We start from the raw sequence: 17,441 nt of genomic DNA on the forward strand, positions 1-17,441 counted from the left end.
CTCCAGGTTGGGAAATTCCTGTATATTTGGGTTTAGAGCCTGGGAAGGGTGAACACTGAGGAGGGGAGGGACCTCAGCAGGGTGTAAAGCTATAGCGTCCACTCTCCAAAGGTGCCTTTTTCTCCAGGGGAACTGACCCCTGTAGTCTGGAGACCAGTTATCATTCAGGGAGATCTCCAGGCCCCATTTGGAGGTTAGCAACCCTGGAGGGAGAATAATTGTCACATAAATAAAAACTTTTGTACTATCGGCCCATCTTCTACAACTGGTGCTGCAGTAACATAACAAGGGGACGCTGCTCTCCTGGGTATGTTTTACCTCTTCAAACCTCAAGAAAGGGAATTATCAGTTTTTCAAAGTCATTTCTGTCGACAAACATCAAGAAATTTTCTTCTCTCTGCCCCCACCCCAGAGCCAAGGTGCGGAGTTGTCTCATCTCACTCCTAGCAGTGCCCAATCAGAGAAGCAGAAAAGTTGGCATGCGGTCCATAAATTGCTGCAATTCCCAGCCAAGCGTTGCTGAATTAAACCATGTCTTTCTCACTGACAGACACCAGAGGGCAGCACAAATCACCGGAATACACCAGCTTGGATCGTGCTAGCTGAATGGGGGGAAACCGAGTCACAGATTGTGATGGCTGGGCTTGTGTCAGGGACTCCAGAGCTGGAGCCCTTCCAGTCAATAACCTAAGCTGTACCATTTATGAGAGGAAGGGTGGTGCAGTGGGTAGAGGATCAGTACAGGACTGGGGAGACCTGGGTTCAAATCCTTCCTCTGACATCTGACTTGTGATTTGTGGACACAGAAGTCTTTCCTGGAATACGGCCTTTTATGCACCCCCACACACACTATTTCAGGGCTTCGTTTTCATTATGCACATCTTTTCTGACCTTTAGAAGGCACTTCGCTCTCTCCCCGTGTTTTCTGGATGGCCCCAGAAACAGCATTCAGAAAACACGGGAAACACAGGCAGGTTGGAAAAGAAGTGCATAATGAAAATGAAGCGCTGAAGTAGTCGGGGGAGGGTGATCACCATGGAAACAACCCATGCATAAAAGGCCCTTAGTCTTCAAGATGCCATAAATCTACTTTTAGTGTTTCTTCTGTGTCAGAAATACAAAAAAAAAAAAAAAGTCTTCTTTGTAGGCGGGCCCTCCTAGCCACACCTCATCCTGGTACTTTTGGGAGTGGACTTTGATCAGCATCTTGCTGGGCACATTGCTGGACTTGGTGGATCCTGGCACTGATCCACAAGGAGGACATTGGTTCCTCCTGCTCTCTCTGCCTCGGTGGCCTAGCCAGCTTGCGCCGGGAATCCCTCACAAGTTCATTTTGCCTGCCTGCAAAGCATAGCTCAGTCAATCACAATTTGGGATGCTTGGATTTTTCTCTCTCACCAACTGAAAAGTAGTTTAATACGGAGGCAGTGTACGGGACACATTTCTGCAGTTACAGTCATGTTTCCTCTACAAAGAAGTCAAAGAACATCAGAATGACAGTGTTCACATAACAAACAGCCCAGGTAGGCCCAGAGAGGGGCAGCGGAAGCGGTGCCAGACAAGGAGCGGTCGTTTCACTGTGGGATGGTGGACTTCAACGCTCTCCCACTTCAATCCTTCTCTTCCCCGTGTGTGATGATGTGGACCAAATTCTTATAGTCCAGATTTCCAGTGACGTCTGGAGGAAAAGCCGCAAACATCTGCTCTACCTGTTATAAAAGAGAGATTGTCGGGGAATTCTTTTGAGTTTTATTGCATTGCATTGGGTATTGCTAGAGCTGCAAACTTTTAACCAGTCCAAGGGGTGCACTGAATGCACAAGATGTGAGCTGATTAATTGACGGGGCCAATTTTTAATTGGTGAGGCTCAGGGCATGCTCATTTACCTTTGCCCCTGAGATGGTTTTGCTACTACTATGGTCTTGTAAGGGGTAATAGATTCCAGAGGGAGGGTCTGTGTCAGCAACACCCCAAAGGGAGTCTTGGGGCATCTGGAAGATACATTGCAGCCAATGCTTTTGTAACTTAGAATCCCCTGTGAAAAATGACTTGGTTCTCACCCAGGGAAGCATCAATCATGGTAAATATGCTCACTTTGAAAGTGCCACAAGATTCAAAGAAGGCCTGTAGCTCAGTATGTGCACTCAGTATGTGCACTTTGCCTACAGAAGGTCCTGGGTTCAATCCCTGGCATATAGAACACTTGTAAAACTGCCTTATACTGAATCAGACCATCAGTCCATCAAGGTCAGTACTGTCTACTCAGATTGACAGTGGCTCTCCAGGTGAAGGGGTTTCACCTGGCAGTGGATCTCCAGTTGAAGGTCTTTCACATCACCTACTGCCTGGTCCTTTAACCTTTGAACCTTGGACCTTATGCATGCAAAGCAGAACCTCTTCCACTGAGCCACAACCCCTCCCCTAGTATCTCAGATAATAGGTGTAAAGACTTCCTGCAGCCTGAGACCTTGGGAAGATGCTGCCAGTCAGAGGAAACAATATTTAGCTGGAGGGATCAAGAGACCAGAGGATGCAAAAGGAAACAGTAAGGATGGCTGTCCCTCTCTCATGGAATGCTTTGGTTCACCAGGCTTCATTTTGCCCGTAGAACAAAGCCTTCTCTCACCTGCCAACTTTCTAGTTTCAAGCTGCCTTCACTTCTCAGCTGCAGCCAAGAATTCCTTCTTACCACAACAGTTTGGAAGGATTTTCTCTTGCCTACCAGACCAGGCAGTTTTATTGCAAGCCCTTTCCAGGTGGTATCCCTTTATTTTGGTTACTCTACATCTGATTGGATATTTAGTGAGTTTTCTTATTGGGTGAAGAACCTTTGTAACACCCCTGCCTCTCAATATTCCCAGTATTGGTGGTGATGAGAATGCTGGTGGTTTCTTGCAGGGCTCTGTGCTTCTCCAAGGGGAAGATGCCCCCCACCTGTGAGCTGGCTTGCTAATGACCCTGCCTGGATTTATATGAGATGCTAATCAGCATAAACATATTTCCCTTGCTTTCTATTTAGTTTCTTTCCATTTTATTGGTTTTGGTTAATTGCTTGAGAGCCTTAACCATTACTGTGTTTTTCTTGTCTTTTAAACTTAAATGCTTAGAGCATTTTGATAGACCATTGTTAAATATTGAAATAAATAGCAGAAGTGCATAAAATAGTTGTCAGAGCACAAACAGAACATGAATGGGGAGGGGGGCTACAAAGCTCCACCCAACAGTCATTCAGTTTATTTAGAGAAGGTGTCTGCCCCTCTCCAGAACCTTCTCAAGGTGTCTCAACAAAAGAAACTTTCTAGCGAGGCCCATTCAGTGCTGGGAACACACTACCTGGTGAATTCCTGCTTGTTTTGTGGCTGTCCAAGACACTTTGAAACATGATGGGAACAAAGTCTTGACTTCTACTTTCCTAAGTGGTATCTCTGATGTAGCCCTTTAACTGTTAGGGCTTGCCTAAAGGAGTCCTGGAAATTTGGTAAGGCTGCTGAGAATTCGTGTGTGTGTGTGTGGGGGGAATCCTTAGCCTCCAGTCACAAAACTACATATCCCACAGTTCCGTGGGGGCGGGGCTGACAAGCCTTTTCAGTACCTGAAATGCAGACATGCCCTTGGCAGGAAGGGATTCCGCTTACTTACCTCCTCCTGTGAAAACCGTTCTCCTTGCGTCGTGAGCATCTCTTTAATGCTGCAAACAAAGCATAGGAGAGCAGATGAAGGAAAGTCTTCTGCTCCAAAGGAGTCAAACATTCTCCTCCACTCTTGCACCCTTTCAGAGTAGTAGATATTTTTACTATTTAATTCTCCTGCTTAAATCTGATTCATATGTATGTGGGATCAGTGGCCATGGCAGACCACCAGGGAAATTAATACATAGCTCCAAAATACATCAGCAATAATAGAGCTGGATCTCGTGGGTCCATTACAGTAACAGTCGTGCATTTCCCTAGTGCAAGGAGCAGATATTTCTATGCCACCTCTTCAGAGTCCTGCTTGAGTGAGGTGGCTTACAATTAAAATAATGTAAGAAGAAGAGTTGGTTTTTATCCACTGACTTTCTCTACCACTTAAGGGAGACTCAAACCAGCTTAGAACATAAGAAAGGCCCTGCTGGATCATACCAAGGCCCATCAAGTCCAGCAGTCTGCTCACACAGTGGCCAACCAGGTGCCTCTAGGAAGCCCACAAACAAGACGACTGCAGCAGCACCATCCTGCCCGTGTTCCACTGCACCCAAAATAATAGGCATGCTCCTCTGATACTAGAGAGAACAGGTATGCAGCATGACCAGCATCCATTCCAACTAATAGCTATGAATACCCCTTCCCTCCATGAACATGTCCACTCCCCTCTTAAAGCCCTCCAAGCTTACAATCACCTTCCCTTCCTCTCCCCACAACAGACACCCTGGGAGGTAGGTGGGACTGAGAGAGCTCTAACAGAGTTGTAACTTGCCCAGGGTCATCCAGCTGGCTTTGTGTGTAGGAGTGGGGAAACTAATCCAGTTCACCAGATTAGCCTCTGCTGCTCATGTGGAGGAGTGGGGAATCCAACCTAGTTATCCAGATCAGAGTCCACCACTCCAATCTACTGCTCTTAACCACTGTGCCACACTGGCTCTCAATAAACAATAAAAATTACCCTGACTTGGATATACTAGACTAGCTTAATCTTGTTAGATATCAGAAAATAAGCACTGCATTGGTCAGGCCGCAAGTGGAGTATTGTGTGTAATTCTGGAGGCCTCACTTCAAAAATGATGTGGACAGAATGAAGGAGGTGCAGAGGAGAGATGATATGAGGCCTGGAGACCAAGCCCTATGAGGAAAGGCTGAGGGAGTTGGGAATGTTTAGTCTGGAGATGAGGTTGAGGGGGGACATGATTGCTTTCTTTAAGTATTTGAAGGGCTGTCACATAGAGGAGGGCAGGGAGCTGTTCCTGTTGGCAGCAGAGGAAAGGACTTGCAATAATGGGTTTAAATTGCAGGCGGAAAGGTACTGGCTGGATATTAGGAAAAAATTTTTACAGTAAGAGTTGTTCGACAGTGGAATCAGCTACCCAGGGAGGTGGTGATCTCCCCCTCACTGTCAGTCATTAAGCAGCGGCTGGACAAACACTTGCCAGGGATGCTTTAGGTTGATCCTGCATTGAGCAGGGGGTTGGACTAGATGGCCTGTATGGCCCCTTCCAACTATATGATTCTGTGATCCTAAGTAGGGTTGGCCATGGTTAGGAGACGACCAAGGAAGTCCAGGGTTGCTATGCTGAGAAAAGTAATGGCAAACCACCTCTGCTCATCTCTCGCCTTGAAAATCTCATGAGGGAGTTGCCATAAGTCATTGGTCACTTGATGGCATTATTATTGCCTCAACCTGGATGGCCCAGGATGGCCAGATCTCAACAGTCCTCAAAAGCTAAGCAGGGTCAGCCCCCGTTAGTATTTGGGTGGGAGACCCCCAAGGAAGTCCAGGGTCATGACGCAGAAGCAGGCAATGGCAAACCACCTCTGAACGTCTCTTGTCCTGAAAGCTCTATGGGGTCACCATAAGTTGTCTGCAACTTGACAGCCAAAAACAAACAAAAATAAAAATCAACAAGGGGAAAAAACCTCTTCAGGCAATTTATGAAAGTTGCAAAAATATCCCCAGTAGCAATAAAAAATACAAATGAAGCCTTTTAGAAAAACTAATAGCAAAGCATTAAAAGGGTATTCTAGAGGCAGATAAACGCAAGGTGGAACTGAGCGAATGTAACAAAGTAATTGCCTAAGGGCTGGGGATATAAGAACCAGGTGAATACCAGCAGGAAAGGAGTAGCTTGATCAAGGGGCCACCACAGAAAAGCCCATCTTAGGGCATCTTTGCAGTTGAGCATCAGGGTGACAATCCCCTTCATGTTACGATAAGCATTTGAGCCCTGTTGAACCAGCTGGGGCTATGTGCCTCCATCCAGGACCACTTGAAGTTGTGCAGGATTGGTTTCACACAAAGAAAACTGGATCATTTGGGATCTAGACCCATTCACTAGAAAAACCCAAGAAGCTTTGGGGGTTTAAAATTTATGGGACTGTGTCATAAATGGATTTATACTTTTGGGATTAGGCAGATGGGGAGATACTAAGGTTGCCAACCCCCAGGTATTGCAGGAGAGCCTGGCAAATAACAACTGCCAGAACTAGTGGTATAATAAGGTGTATTAAGTGCACTAAAGGACAACAATCAGGACTAACAGGGCTATATACAAAACATATACAAAATTCTTTTCAATAGTCCAAAAAGGTACAGGTGTCCAAAATTGCTATAATGGTAATGCAGTAAGAGCTTTCTTCATATGGAAGTAAATAGGAAGGTGATCGTTTCTTTTTCTTCTTCAGTTCCGTTCCTGTATATAAAAAATACTTAAATATAGCATATTCATCATTTTATGAGAAAGAGTAACATAGAAAGTAAATATTACTTACAAATAAAATTTCAATACATGCACATACGAACATCCAAATTCAATTCCATTCTCCCATAGGGATGAAGAAACAACTATGCCGAATTAAAGTAATATAGTTCCAATACAGGATACATCATATCGAGTACATAGTTGTACAGACGTTGCTACTAGTTTGACTGTTCCCGACGGGATAGTACAAGTAATTAACAGGCTGCAAGATCCATGGGGTTAAATGAGCTCCAGGTGGCATATGTGGACTTGAGCTTCTTAAAGGGACATGTTCTAAATAAAGCAAGATAAATCATTATCCAAATTCAAACCAAAGGGTTCCAGAGATTGAAATAAATGAATGAAATACGCTTCTTTTTGTCTGAGAATTGTTCGGCTCCGGTTGTGGAGCATTTTCTCAAATCACGCCATAGCGAGAACGACCTTCGTTTCTTTGTTATTTGGCGCCTAAAGGGTAAACTATTTGACAAAAGAAACAATGAACGCCTTCCTATTTACTTCCATATGAAGAAAGCTCTTACTGCATTACCATTATAGCAATTTTTGGACACCTGTACCTTTTTGGACTATTGAAAAGAATTTTGTATATGTTAGTCCTGATTGTTGTCCTTTAGTGCACTTAATACACCTTGTTATACCACTAGTTCTGGCAGTTGTTATTTGCCAGGCTCTCCTGCACTAACTTTCTTACCTTTGGTACCGATGCAGAGGTGTTTATTTTGGTTGCTTAACCCCCAGATAATAGCAGGAGATCTCCTGCTATTACAACTGATCTCCAGCTGATAGAGATCAGTTCACCTGGAGAAAATGTCCGCTTTGGCAATTTGACTCTATGGCATTGAAGTCCCTCCCCTCCCCAAATCCTGTCCTCCTCAGGCTCTGTCCCAAAAACCTCCCACCGGTTGGAAAGAGGGACCTGGCAACCCTGGGAGATGCCTTTTTCTACTTTGGTGGTCATCCGGTTACTGACCTCCAGGTGGGGCCATAGTGCTCTCAGAATTACAACCAATCTCCAGATGACAGAGACCAGTTCCCCTGGAGAAAATAGCAGTTTGGGATGGCAGACTCTGCGGTAATATCTCCAACTGAGCTCCCTCCTCTCCCCAAACTCCGCCCTCCCCTAGCACCGCCCCAAATCTCCAAGAATTTCCCAAGCCAGAATCGGCAGCCGATGATCACTTGAACTTGAGTCTCCAGAAGACACTTACTAATTTGCCTTTAAGCCTTTGCCGTCCGGGTCAAAAACTTTGAATGCATTCAGAATAGTCTCTTCTGGATCAGCACCTGGAATTTAAACAGAACCGTGGGAAGTCTAATATGTTATGGAGGCTGCCCCGATCTTCCCACGAATCAGTGATGGGACAGATTTGGCTGAGACCGTCCTTTGCAAAAGGGAGAGGTGGGTGTATTCTTGCCCGTTTGTTCAAAGGAACCTGGACATTACAACAGTGGTGCACCCAGGCACTCCCTGGTGAGGGCAGGGGTCAGAAAGGGACTAAGGGTCCTCTGCAGGTCTCTGAAGGAGTTCTAATCAGCCCTCCCCTCCTAAAGATCAAAGTCCTGGCAGACACACTTTGAAATCTTGCTGATAGCATTCCCAGTAGCCACACCCCTCTAGTACCAGATTGGCTCAATGTTTTGGGGGTGGAGCCTCTAAGTAATAGCTTCCATCAGGTAAATTTTGGATGGGTGACCACCAAGGAATACCAGAGTTGCTATGCAGAGGCAGGCAAAAATGGCAAATAACCTCTGAAAGTCTATTGCCTTGAAACCTGTACAGGGTAGCCATTAGTCATCTGTGATTTGACCACAGATAGAGATCAGTTCACCTTGAGATAGGGTTTCCCTCTTTGCTACTGGCAGGAGGTTTTGGGGGTGGAGCCTGAGGAGGGTGGGGTTTGGGGAAGGACTTCAATGCCATAGAGGCCGATTGCCAAAGCAGCCATTTTCTCCAGGTGAGCTGATCTCTATCGGCTGGAGATCAGTTGTAATAGATGGAGATCTCCAGCTATTACTTGGAAGTTGGCAACCCTTCCTTGAGAAAATGGCCACTTTGGCAATTGGACTTTATGGCGTCAAACTCCCTCCTCTCCCCAAATTCTGCCCTCCTCAGGCTCCACCCCAAAAACCTCCCGCGGGTTGTGAAGAGGAACCTGGCAACCCTATCCATTCCACATTTTATCCTCACAACAGCCAATAACGTTAGAATGATACATGGTATGGAAAAAGCTAGGCAGGGGAACTTTTTCTTTCTCTCCCAAAATACTGTCTTCCTTTTCATGGAAACTGGGGAAGCCCAGCATCCCAGAGGGGGCCCGGGACTGTTGGCTGTTCCCCAGCCAGGACCGACTAAGCCAGTTACCCCACCTGTGGATGAATCAGTGGCTCTTGCCCCTCGTGGCAGGGGCTGCTCGCCTCTTTGCAAAGGGAAATGTGTTCACTCGGGGCAGCTTTTCACTCACCTTTGAGTTTCTCGCCAAACATGGTCAGGAACACAGTGAAGTTAATTGGTCCAGGAGCTTCCTTGATCATATCCTCCAGTTCTTCATTTTTCACATTCAAACGTCCTGCCAAAAGAGAAGGATCAACATCACAGAACTCAACATTCCTTGATTTGTTGGATTATGGTTTTTAGACCACTGCCGTAACAAGTTCTCCGGGAAGTTCTTAAAAAATGCTTTGATTAGGACTACCAGGCCCCTCTTCGTAACCAGCCGGAGGTTTTTGGGGTGCAGCCTGAGGAGAGCGGGATTTGGGGAGGGGAGAGACTTCAATGCCATAGAGTCCAATTGCCAAAGCGGCCATTTTCTCTAGGCGAACTGATCTCTATCAGCTGGAGATCACTTGTAATAGGAGATCTCCAGCTAGTACCTGGTGGTTGGCAACCCTAGCTTTGAAGTATAATAAGAACATCAGAAGAGCCCTGCTGGATCAGACCAGTGGTCCATTTAATCCCACATCCTGTCTCACACTATGGCCAACCAGTTCCTCTGGAGGTCCAACAACAGGACGTAGAGGCTGAGGCCTTCCCTGATGCTATTTCCTTGTTTTATCAGTATACTTGATAGAACTACAAACCACTAAAAATCCCAATGACAAATCAGTGAGAGGCTAAGCAACAATCAAGGCAGGCTCAAAATACTAAAAATCCTGAAAAGTGCAGCATGAAAAGCAGAGCCAAGAGGCAGCAAAGGGGCCGATTAAGCACTAATTTAGTGCATAGATGTAAAATCCAGTGTATTAAACATTCGTTATCCTTAAGTGCCTGGGAGAGTAGCAACGTTTTTCCCTGGCAGCTGAACCTTGGAACAGCAGGAAGAGGGCAAAAGAATGCCCAGAAGTAGTTCCATAGGTAAGTCAGGTGCTACTACAGAAAACGCCTTTCTCTTGTGGGCATTCACCTCCACTCGGAAGATGGGGGCATGCTAGGGTTGCCAGATTCCCCCCCCCGCGCCCGGTTGCTGATGGGGGATTGGGGTAGGGGGGCTGCTCCAAGCTGGGAAACTCCTGAAGATTTGGGGATGGAGCCCGGGCAAGACAGGGACCTCAGCTGGGTACAATGCTGCAGAGTCTGCCCTCCAAAGCATCCATTTTCTCCAGGAGATCTGATCTCTGTAGTCTAGAGATGAGTTGTAATTCCAAGGGATCCCTAGGTCCCATGTGGAAGTTGGCACCCCTAGGGCATGCCTCTAGTATAGGGTTGCCAACCTTCAGGTACTAGCTGGAGATCTCCTGCTAGTACAACTGATCTCCAGCCGATAGAGATCACTTCACCTGGAGAAAATGGCCGCTTTGTCCATTGCACTCTATGGCATTGAAGTCCCTCCCCTCTCCAAACCCTGCCCATTTCAGGCTCTGCCCCAAAAACCTCTCACCGGTGGCGAAGAGGGGCCTGGCAACTCTATTAGTTAAAAAATACACATTGAACTACTTCATTGGCCAAGAGGAGACCCTGCAAGCCAGATGTTCCACAATAGCCCAGCAGAGTCTTAGACGTTCTTTTTCTGGATCTGCAAAAAACAGTCAGCCCTCCCAAGTCTCTGGGGTACTTCTGACTTGTGGCTGATGGAGTCCATCTAGATTATGTGAAATGGCTGAATATTGAAATGTCTACATCCCCAAATCATTTGACTCTCAAAAGTTCTGTATTTCTGATATTTAGATTTTGCAGTGGTTTTTCACACCTTGATGTCTCTTAGGTTTTAAAAGAGGCAGAAAATATTTCTTCCACTCTATGGGACTGAAAGTGGGGAGTAGGAGGAGATTAATGACAACTGAATTTGGCTTTTTTGAAGTGAAATTCTTGCATATGTTTTTTTTTATTTTTTTGGGGTGCTCCAAATCCTCTTTAACAGCTTTCAGATGTTTTGTAGAGTTCTCTTCACTTACCTAATGCAGCAAATGTGTCTCTCAGGTCTGCTTTGTCAATGAAGCCGTCGCGGTTCTGATCCATAATGGTGAATGCCTAAAACAGGAGAAGGTAAGATACAGTCAGAGTTATTTGTATGTGTGTTGTGACTTTGTGCCCGTGCAGGGGCAGAGTTATGGTCAGAATTCGATGTTCCATTTCTGGTCTTTTAAAAAAAGCAACTTTCTAGTCCTTATGACTGTATGTGTGTGTACTACTTGGTGAAATGTCAGAAGCCAGAAATGTGGCTAAGTAAGATTTCTGGGTCTCATGGGGATGGGTCTCTGAGGCCCAGCAGAACACAGCACTTTGGCAGCAAAAGGAGGACAGATTGGCTCGTTTGCAGCGTTTGCACAAAGAAAATCATGCAAATGCTCTCAATTTACATAATTCATACAGATTGCAGTTGTGTGTTAGGTTTGTACCCAGCTTGCTGTTGCGGTGGGGCATACATCACAGTTGGCCTTTGCGCCAGTGTGAATTTCAGAAGCATTTGGACCTAGGTTCCAGAGCAGAGCCCCGGCTTCAGAGTAAGCCCAAACAAAGCCACTTTAAATTGGCTTTTGGGACCCTTAATCTCCCAGAATGTGGCTTCAGCCAGGCCTGGCGTGCAGAGAACTGTTCAGTGTTGTTTCTAGGAGCTCTCTTGAGGCTGATTTCCTTCCGTGTGCCTCCACTATCAGAGAGCCAGAGATGTGTATTGACCTTTGACTTGGGAGTCTTGGGTTCTATTCAGAGGGTGGTTTCCCTACAGTTTGGGTGCCAAACTGCAAGTTTCCTCGTGTTCCTTTCCATGGTTTCTCAAACCAGATCAAAGGTGGACTGAGGGAGCACAGAGAAATAGTGAGGAAAGACAACAAATGGAAAACAAGGATGTGAAGGCACTAGAGTTGCCAGCCTCCTGGTGGTGGCTGGAGATCTCCTGGAATTACAACTGATCTCCAGGTGACAGAGAGCAGTTCCTCTGGAGAAAATGCTTGCTTTGGAGGGTAGACTGTATGGCATAAAATTAGGGTTGCCAACCTCCAGTTGGTGGCTGGAGATCTGCTATTACAACTGATCTTCAGCCAATAGAGATCAATTCACCTGGAGAAAATGGCCGCTTTGGTAATTGGACTCTATGGCACTGAAGTCCTTCCCCTCTCCAAACCCCACCCTCCTCAGGCTCCACCCCAAAAATCTCCAGGTATTTCCCAATTTAGAGCTGGCAACCCTAGAAGACACTCAGAGAAAAACTGTCATAAATTCACACAAAGACCTTGGGAAAACTTCCCTGTGTAAAGGCCCTTGGTCTGTCACTTCACCAGATTGACCTCAGGCCAGGCACCATCTTATCTTTCAGCCTGGCCTACTTTGCGGGGTGGTTATGATGAAAAAAAAGGGAGACCAGACATTCATTCCTGGAGGTGTGGAGACTGGGGAGGATAGGATCTGGGGAGGGGAAGGACTTTGGCAGGGTATAATGCCATAGAGTCCACACTAAAAAGTAGCCATTTCCTCCAGGGGAGCTGATCTATGTAGTCTGGAGATCAGTTGTAATTCTAGGAGATCTCCAGGCCTCACCTGAAGGTTGGCAAGCCTAGGGGTGGGCGTAGGGTTGCCAGAGTCCCTCTTTGAAACCGGGGGGAGGTTTTTGGGGTGGAGCCTGAGGAGGGCGGGGTTTGGGGAGGGGAGGGACTTCAGTGCCATAGAATCCAATTGCCAAAGCTGCCATTTTCTCCAGGTGAACTGATCTCTGTAGGCTGGAGACTAGTTGCAATGGCAGGAGATTTCCAGCTAGTACCTGGAGGTTGGCAACCCTAGGTGGGGGAGAATTTGGGGGGGTTTTAGTACATACGTGGGACCATTTAGTGAGTTGGTGGTAGTGGTGAGTTTTGCATCAGGGTCCCCCTCCCCAGTTTGCAGATCACACTCTTAATCCTTTTACTGTGACCATTTTAGTCGAGGAATTCACTAAGGCCTTCTGGCAGCACGTCTGCTTTTGAATTCTCTGGTTCTCCCAACTTACCTCTTTGAACTCCTGGATCTGAGCCTGTTCAAACATGGAGAAAACGTTGGAGTTGGCACCTTCGGACCTCTTCTTAGCTTTCTTGGGTGCCTTTGGGGAATTCAAAGGGGACACTGTTATTCAGGGGTCTTTGTTTAATGTATGAATGCACAAAGCCAGCTTACACAGTCAGACCCCAGTTCCGTCGGGCTGAGTACCATTTATAGCAGCTATCCTGGGATTCAGGGTGTTACCTACTACCAAAGATTCTTTGAGTTGGAGACTTGGGTAAGGTTGCCAACTCTGAGTTTGAAGATCTGGGAGGCTGGGATTTAGGGAGGGACCTCAGTGTGGTATGATGCCCTAGAGTCCGCCTCCAAAGCTGCTGTTTTCTCCAATGTTTGATTAAGAAAGGGGGGTGAGAGAAGAGCCCAGCAATCGGTCACGCTTCCTCACAGATGGTTGTTCTAATTGTTGCCATAATAGCTGCTCTTGGCCCCACAATCTCTGGAGAAGCCAACATCTGGGGGGGGGGGTGTTCAGTAACACTAGAGCATTTAGAACTTACAGTGTTGGACAAATTCATGGAGGATCGATCTACAGCTACTAGCCACAATAGCTAAGTGGAAACATCCATGGACAGAGGCACAGCAACTGGTATTCAGAGGACAAACAGGGAGTGGCCATAACCTTCATGCCCTATTTGTGAATGTCCAGAGGTGGCTGACAGCCTTGTAAACAGGGTTTTGAATAAGTTTAACTTTTGGCCTGATCCAGTGTGACAATTGTTATGTTCCTAACTGGAATTGGACATGGGACGAAGTGCAGACTGCGCAAGCCATTTGAGAGACGTCGTCTGCACCAGCTAGTTTTCTCATGTTCTGAATATGAAAACGTCCCTAGATCATCTACTAGTGCTAACTTCTTTTTTGCTGGCCTTTTCTCCCACTTATATCTCTGTTAGTCTCTTGAGCCACACTGAGGGCCTTTGCAAAAAAAGAAGAAGAAGAGAGAATCCACTTTCTGGTTTAGCCAACTAATTACCTGTATTTTAACTAATGGTATAGTTTGTATTTTGGCATAATCTCCATGTAGATTTTGTGAGACATTGTAGGGAATTTCAGATCACCTGCAACCTAATGGGCAAGCATAATCACTCAAGAATAGAATGCAGTGTCACTTCCTGGACATTTTCTGTTATTAAAACAGACCAGAGCCATATACACTTAAAGACTGCAGGTTTTCTGTTTGGGCATGCTATTAGATCTGAGCCTACGGATGTCGGTACAGCTGTACCCTGTAATAGGGAGCCCCTTTGGCAGGCTTTGATGCAGCCCTTCCTCAGAAGACAGGAGCTGACCACAGTTATCCATGCCATGATCACACCCAGGCTAGACTACTGCAACATGTTGGGTGTAGGGGCTGCCTTTGAAGACTGCCCAGAAGCTCCAGTTAGCACAAAATGCAGAAGCGGGATTGCCAGCTTTCATAAACTACAAGGAAAGCATCTCTCTAGTTCCAGCGAAAAAAGGTCTGGCTGCCAATTCACTTCTGGACACAATTCAAAGTGGCCATGTGAGTTTTCCAGAAAAATATGAATTGGAAAGTGTTCTGATAAAGTTTCCAATGCCTGAAGTCGGGTGTGATGAATACAGCCTGTTTATTTTGGTTTATATTCAGTAAACAAAATTTAAAAGTACCCGATGTTAATTTTATGTCTCAGTAGCAACAAATGCTTGGATTGAAATATTTGATTAGGAAGAAAATGACTTGGTGACATGGGTAGTCTACATGGGGCTGTCCTGAGGCTACAAGTGATGCAGAATGCTGCAGCCAGAATTCTAACTGGGGTGCGTTGCAGGGACCACGTCACTCCAGTCTTGTTCCATTGATAATGGCTCCCAGTTTGCTTCCAGGCACAATTTAAGGTCCTGGGTTCAGCTTACATTAAAAACTGCCAACTCCCTTATCAAGCTCCCCAACTAATACAGGCATCTTTTCCAGAGAACTGTTTTGAGTGCCCCGGTCTGTAGATGGGAAACTTCAGAAAGGGCTTTCTTGATTGTGGTGTCAAAATTATGGAGTTCCCTTGCCAGGGAGATTCATCTGTCCCTTCTATCATTATTTTCTACCAGCAGATCAAGATTTTCTGCTTTGTTTGCAGCATGTCCCCTTGACTGTGAGTCCCCACTTACCAAGCCCAGCTCTCTCCAATGCATCTAGAAACCAGAGTTTGATACCCCTCCTGGGGAAGATGGAATCTTCTGGCCAATGAAAGGTAGCCCGGTTTCCTTTCGTGTCTCTTGCAGACTTACGGCTGGCAAAGTTATTCACCTCTTCACATAAGAAAGTCAATTTCTAGGTTCTCTCTGGTGCTGATTTCTGCCCGGCACCCTCCAGCACATGCCTTCCCTTTGCTCCAGTTCCCTTGGATCCCTTTACTCACCATGGCTCAGACCAAGTTGAGTGGCCCACGATCTTTCTGTGAGAAGAATCTGGCAGCCAGTGCCCTCGGGGCTCCGGTAGACCAGACAATAAATACAGCCCATCCCCGTTTAAAAATAAACCCATGTCCGCTTTTGGCTGTAATAGGTGAGCTTCTCGCCTCCTCCCTCCTTTCTCGCTTCTTAAATAACAACGGTTCATTGTCATGTGGTGACATGTGAGACCCGCGGGCCTCCAAGGTACTTAGAGCCAGCATACCAGGCGGCCTCTTCGACGAAGATGTCCATTCAAGTGCTTTCGGTGAAGCGGTCAAAGAATAGCCAGGCACCTGTGGGTGTCAGTTTGCTCCAAACGTGTGTGAGGACAGGGCGACCGGACCCCAAGCAAATTGAATGGCCTGTTCTAGGGTGTGTGGCTGCGGATATAAAGAAATGGTTTCCAGTTTTCTGTCTGAACACTCTGTCACACCCCTGTGTGACCAAGGGATGGAACCCAGAATGGGGCTATGCAAATGAATGGGAGGAGCTATGTGGCTAGCAGCAACCTTGGTTCTCAAAGCCCTCATCCCCAGAGCACCCTGCTCCCCCTGCCCATATGACTGGTTTCCAATCAGTCCTATGGGGGGGAAAATAACACTGGGTGTTTTTTTGATGAGTGTTCTTCAACATTTCCTCTACCCCTGATGTTGGTGGCCTGGCGGCGATGGTAATAATGGTGGTGGTGGTGGTGGTGGAGGAGGAGAAGAAGGAGGAGGAGAAGAAGTTGGTTTTTATATGCCGACTTTCTCTACCACTTAAGGGAGACTCAAACCGGCTTACAATCACCTTCCCTCCCCCTCCCCACAACAGATGCCCTGTGAGGCCGGTGGGGCTGAGAGAGCTCTAAGAGAGCTGTGACTAGCCCAAGGTCACCCAGCTGGCTTTGTGTGTAGGAGTGGGGAAATAAATCCAGTTCACCAGGTTAGCCTCTGCCACTCATGTGGAGGAGTGGGGAATCAAACCCGGTTCTCCAGATCAGAGTCCACTGCTCCAAACCACCACTCTTAACCACTACACCACGCTGGCTCTCTCAAGATGCATCTCTCGAGGGCAGGGTGGTCACCCAGTTCTTCTTCCACAAATGTCTCATGTGTTATAACAAGGAGCATTTGGAGAACATCCAGTAAGGAACAAGGGTCAGCATTAAGACCTGGGTTCAAATCACCACTGTGCCATAGAGCTGATTGGCTGACTTCAGGTTAGCCACTGTTGCATAGCTTTTCCTTGCAGGGTTGCGGTGAGGCTATAACATTGGTGGTGGTGGTGGGGTCTATGTATTCTGCCCTGAGCTCTTTAGAGAAAGGTTGTGATAAAAAGAGTTACATGTATTGGTTAGGGTTGCCAACTTCCAGGTACTAGCTGAAGATCTCCTGCTTTTACAACTGATCTCCAGCCCATAGAGATGAGTTCAACTGGAGAAAATGGCTGCTTTGGCCATTGGACTCTATGGCATTGAAGTCCCTTCCCTTCCCTCCCCAAACCCCGCCCTCCTCAGGCTCCACCCCAAAAACCTCCACCTGGTGGCAAAGAGGAACCTGGCAACCCTAGTATTGATCCATTTTGCTAATGTAAACTGAGATCCAAAAAACTGTGCTAGTGCCATCAAGTCACAACTGACGTATGGCAACCCCAGCAAGGGGTTTTCAAGGCACTCACCACCAACACCAGGTTCAGGGCAGGCAAAAGGTACAGTCGCCAGGTCCCCCCCCCCCGGCCAGCGGTGGTGAATGGGGGGGGAGGGTTGCCAGATCCAGGTTGCGAAACTCCTGGAGATTAGGGGGGGGTGGAGCCTGGGGAGGACAGGGACCTCAGTGGGGTACAATGCCATAGAGACCACCCCCCAAAGCAGCCATTTTCTCCAGGGGAATTCTCAAAGGCAGGACTTTGGCTGGGCACACTGGGAGGGAGAGATCTGCCTTGGGCAGGCGGGCCTCGAGTCTGACTGAGCCAGGCTGTCTTTGTATTCTTCTGCTTATATTTTTAGCTTGACTACCGTGTCCCTGAGCATCTCCTCTCCCTCCCCCCCTCCAGATATTTCGACCAGGGGGCGGGAGAGGGGTCTGAAGGTGACACTCGCAGCAAAAACAATACCCTTCGAGTTCCATCCTTTGC

At 47.0% G+C, this 17,441-nt stretch overlaps 1 protein-coding gene across 1 annotated transcript; it reads right to left on the reverse strand.

Moving 5' to 3' along the window:
• Positions 1–1,592: 1,592 nt before the first annotated feature.
• Positions 1,593–15,362, reverse strand: MYL2 (myosin light chain 2). Its single transcript, XM_056859769.1, has 7 exons — positions 15,293–15,362; positions 12,868–12,957; positions 10,841–10,916; positions 8,914–9,018; positions 7,660–7,735; positions 3,640–3,688; positions 1,593–1,709 (listed from the first exon to the last, which is right to left on the reverse strand). The coding sequence occupies exons 1-7, from the start codon at positions 15,293–15,295 to the stop codon at positions 1,611–1,613; spliced, it is 498 nt and encodes a 165-aa protein (XP_056715747.1). The 5' UTR covers positions 15,296–15,362; the 3' UTR covers positions 1,593–1,610.
• Between the last annotated feature and the right edge of the window lie 2,079 nt (positions 15,363–17,441).

This window comes from Euleptes europaea, chromosome 13 (assembly GCF_029931775.1).
Source record: "Euleptes europaea isolate rEulEur1 chromosome 13, rEulEur1.hap1, whole genome shotgun sequence".
In the NCBI taxonomy this organism is placed as follows: domain Eukaryota; kingdom Metazoa; phylum Chordata; class Lepidosauria; order Squamata; family Sphaerodactylidae; genus Euleptes; species Euleptes europaea.

Coding starts and splice junctions, on each gene's coding strand:
- MYL2 (XM_056859769.1), bottom strand. Junction 10,917..12,867: donor AGATCCAGGAGTTCAAAGAG/GTAAGTTGGGAG, acceptor CTCCTGTTTTAG/GCATTCACCATTATGGATCA. Junction 9,019..10,840: donor AGACACATTTGCTGCATTAG/GTAAGTGAAGAG, acceptor CTCTTTTGGCAG/GACGTTTGAATGTGAAAAAT.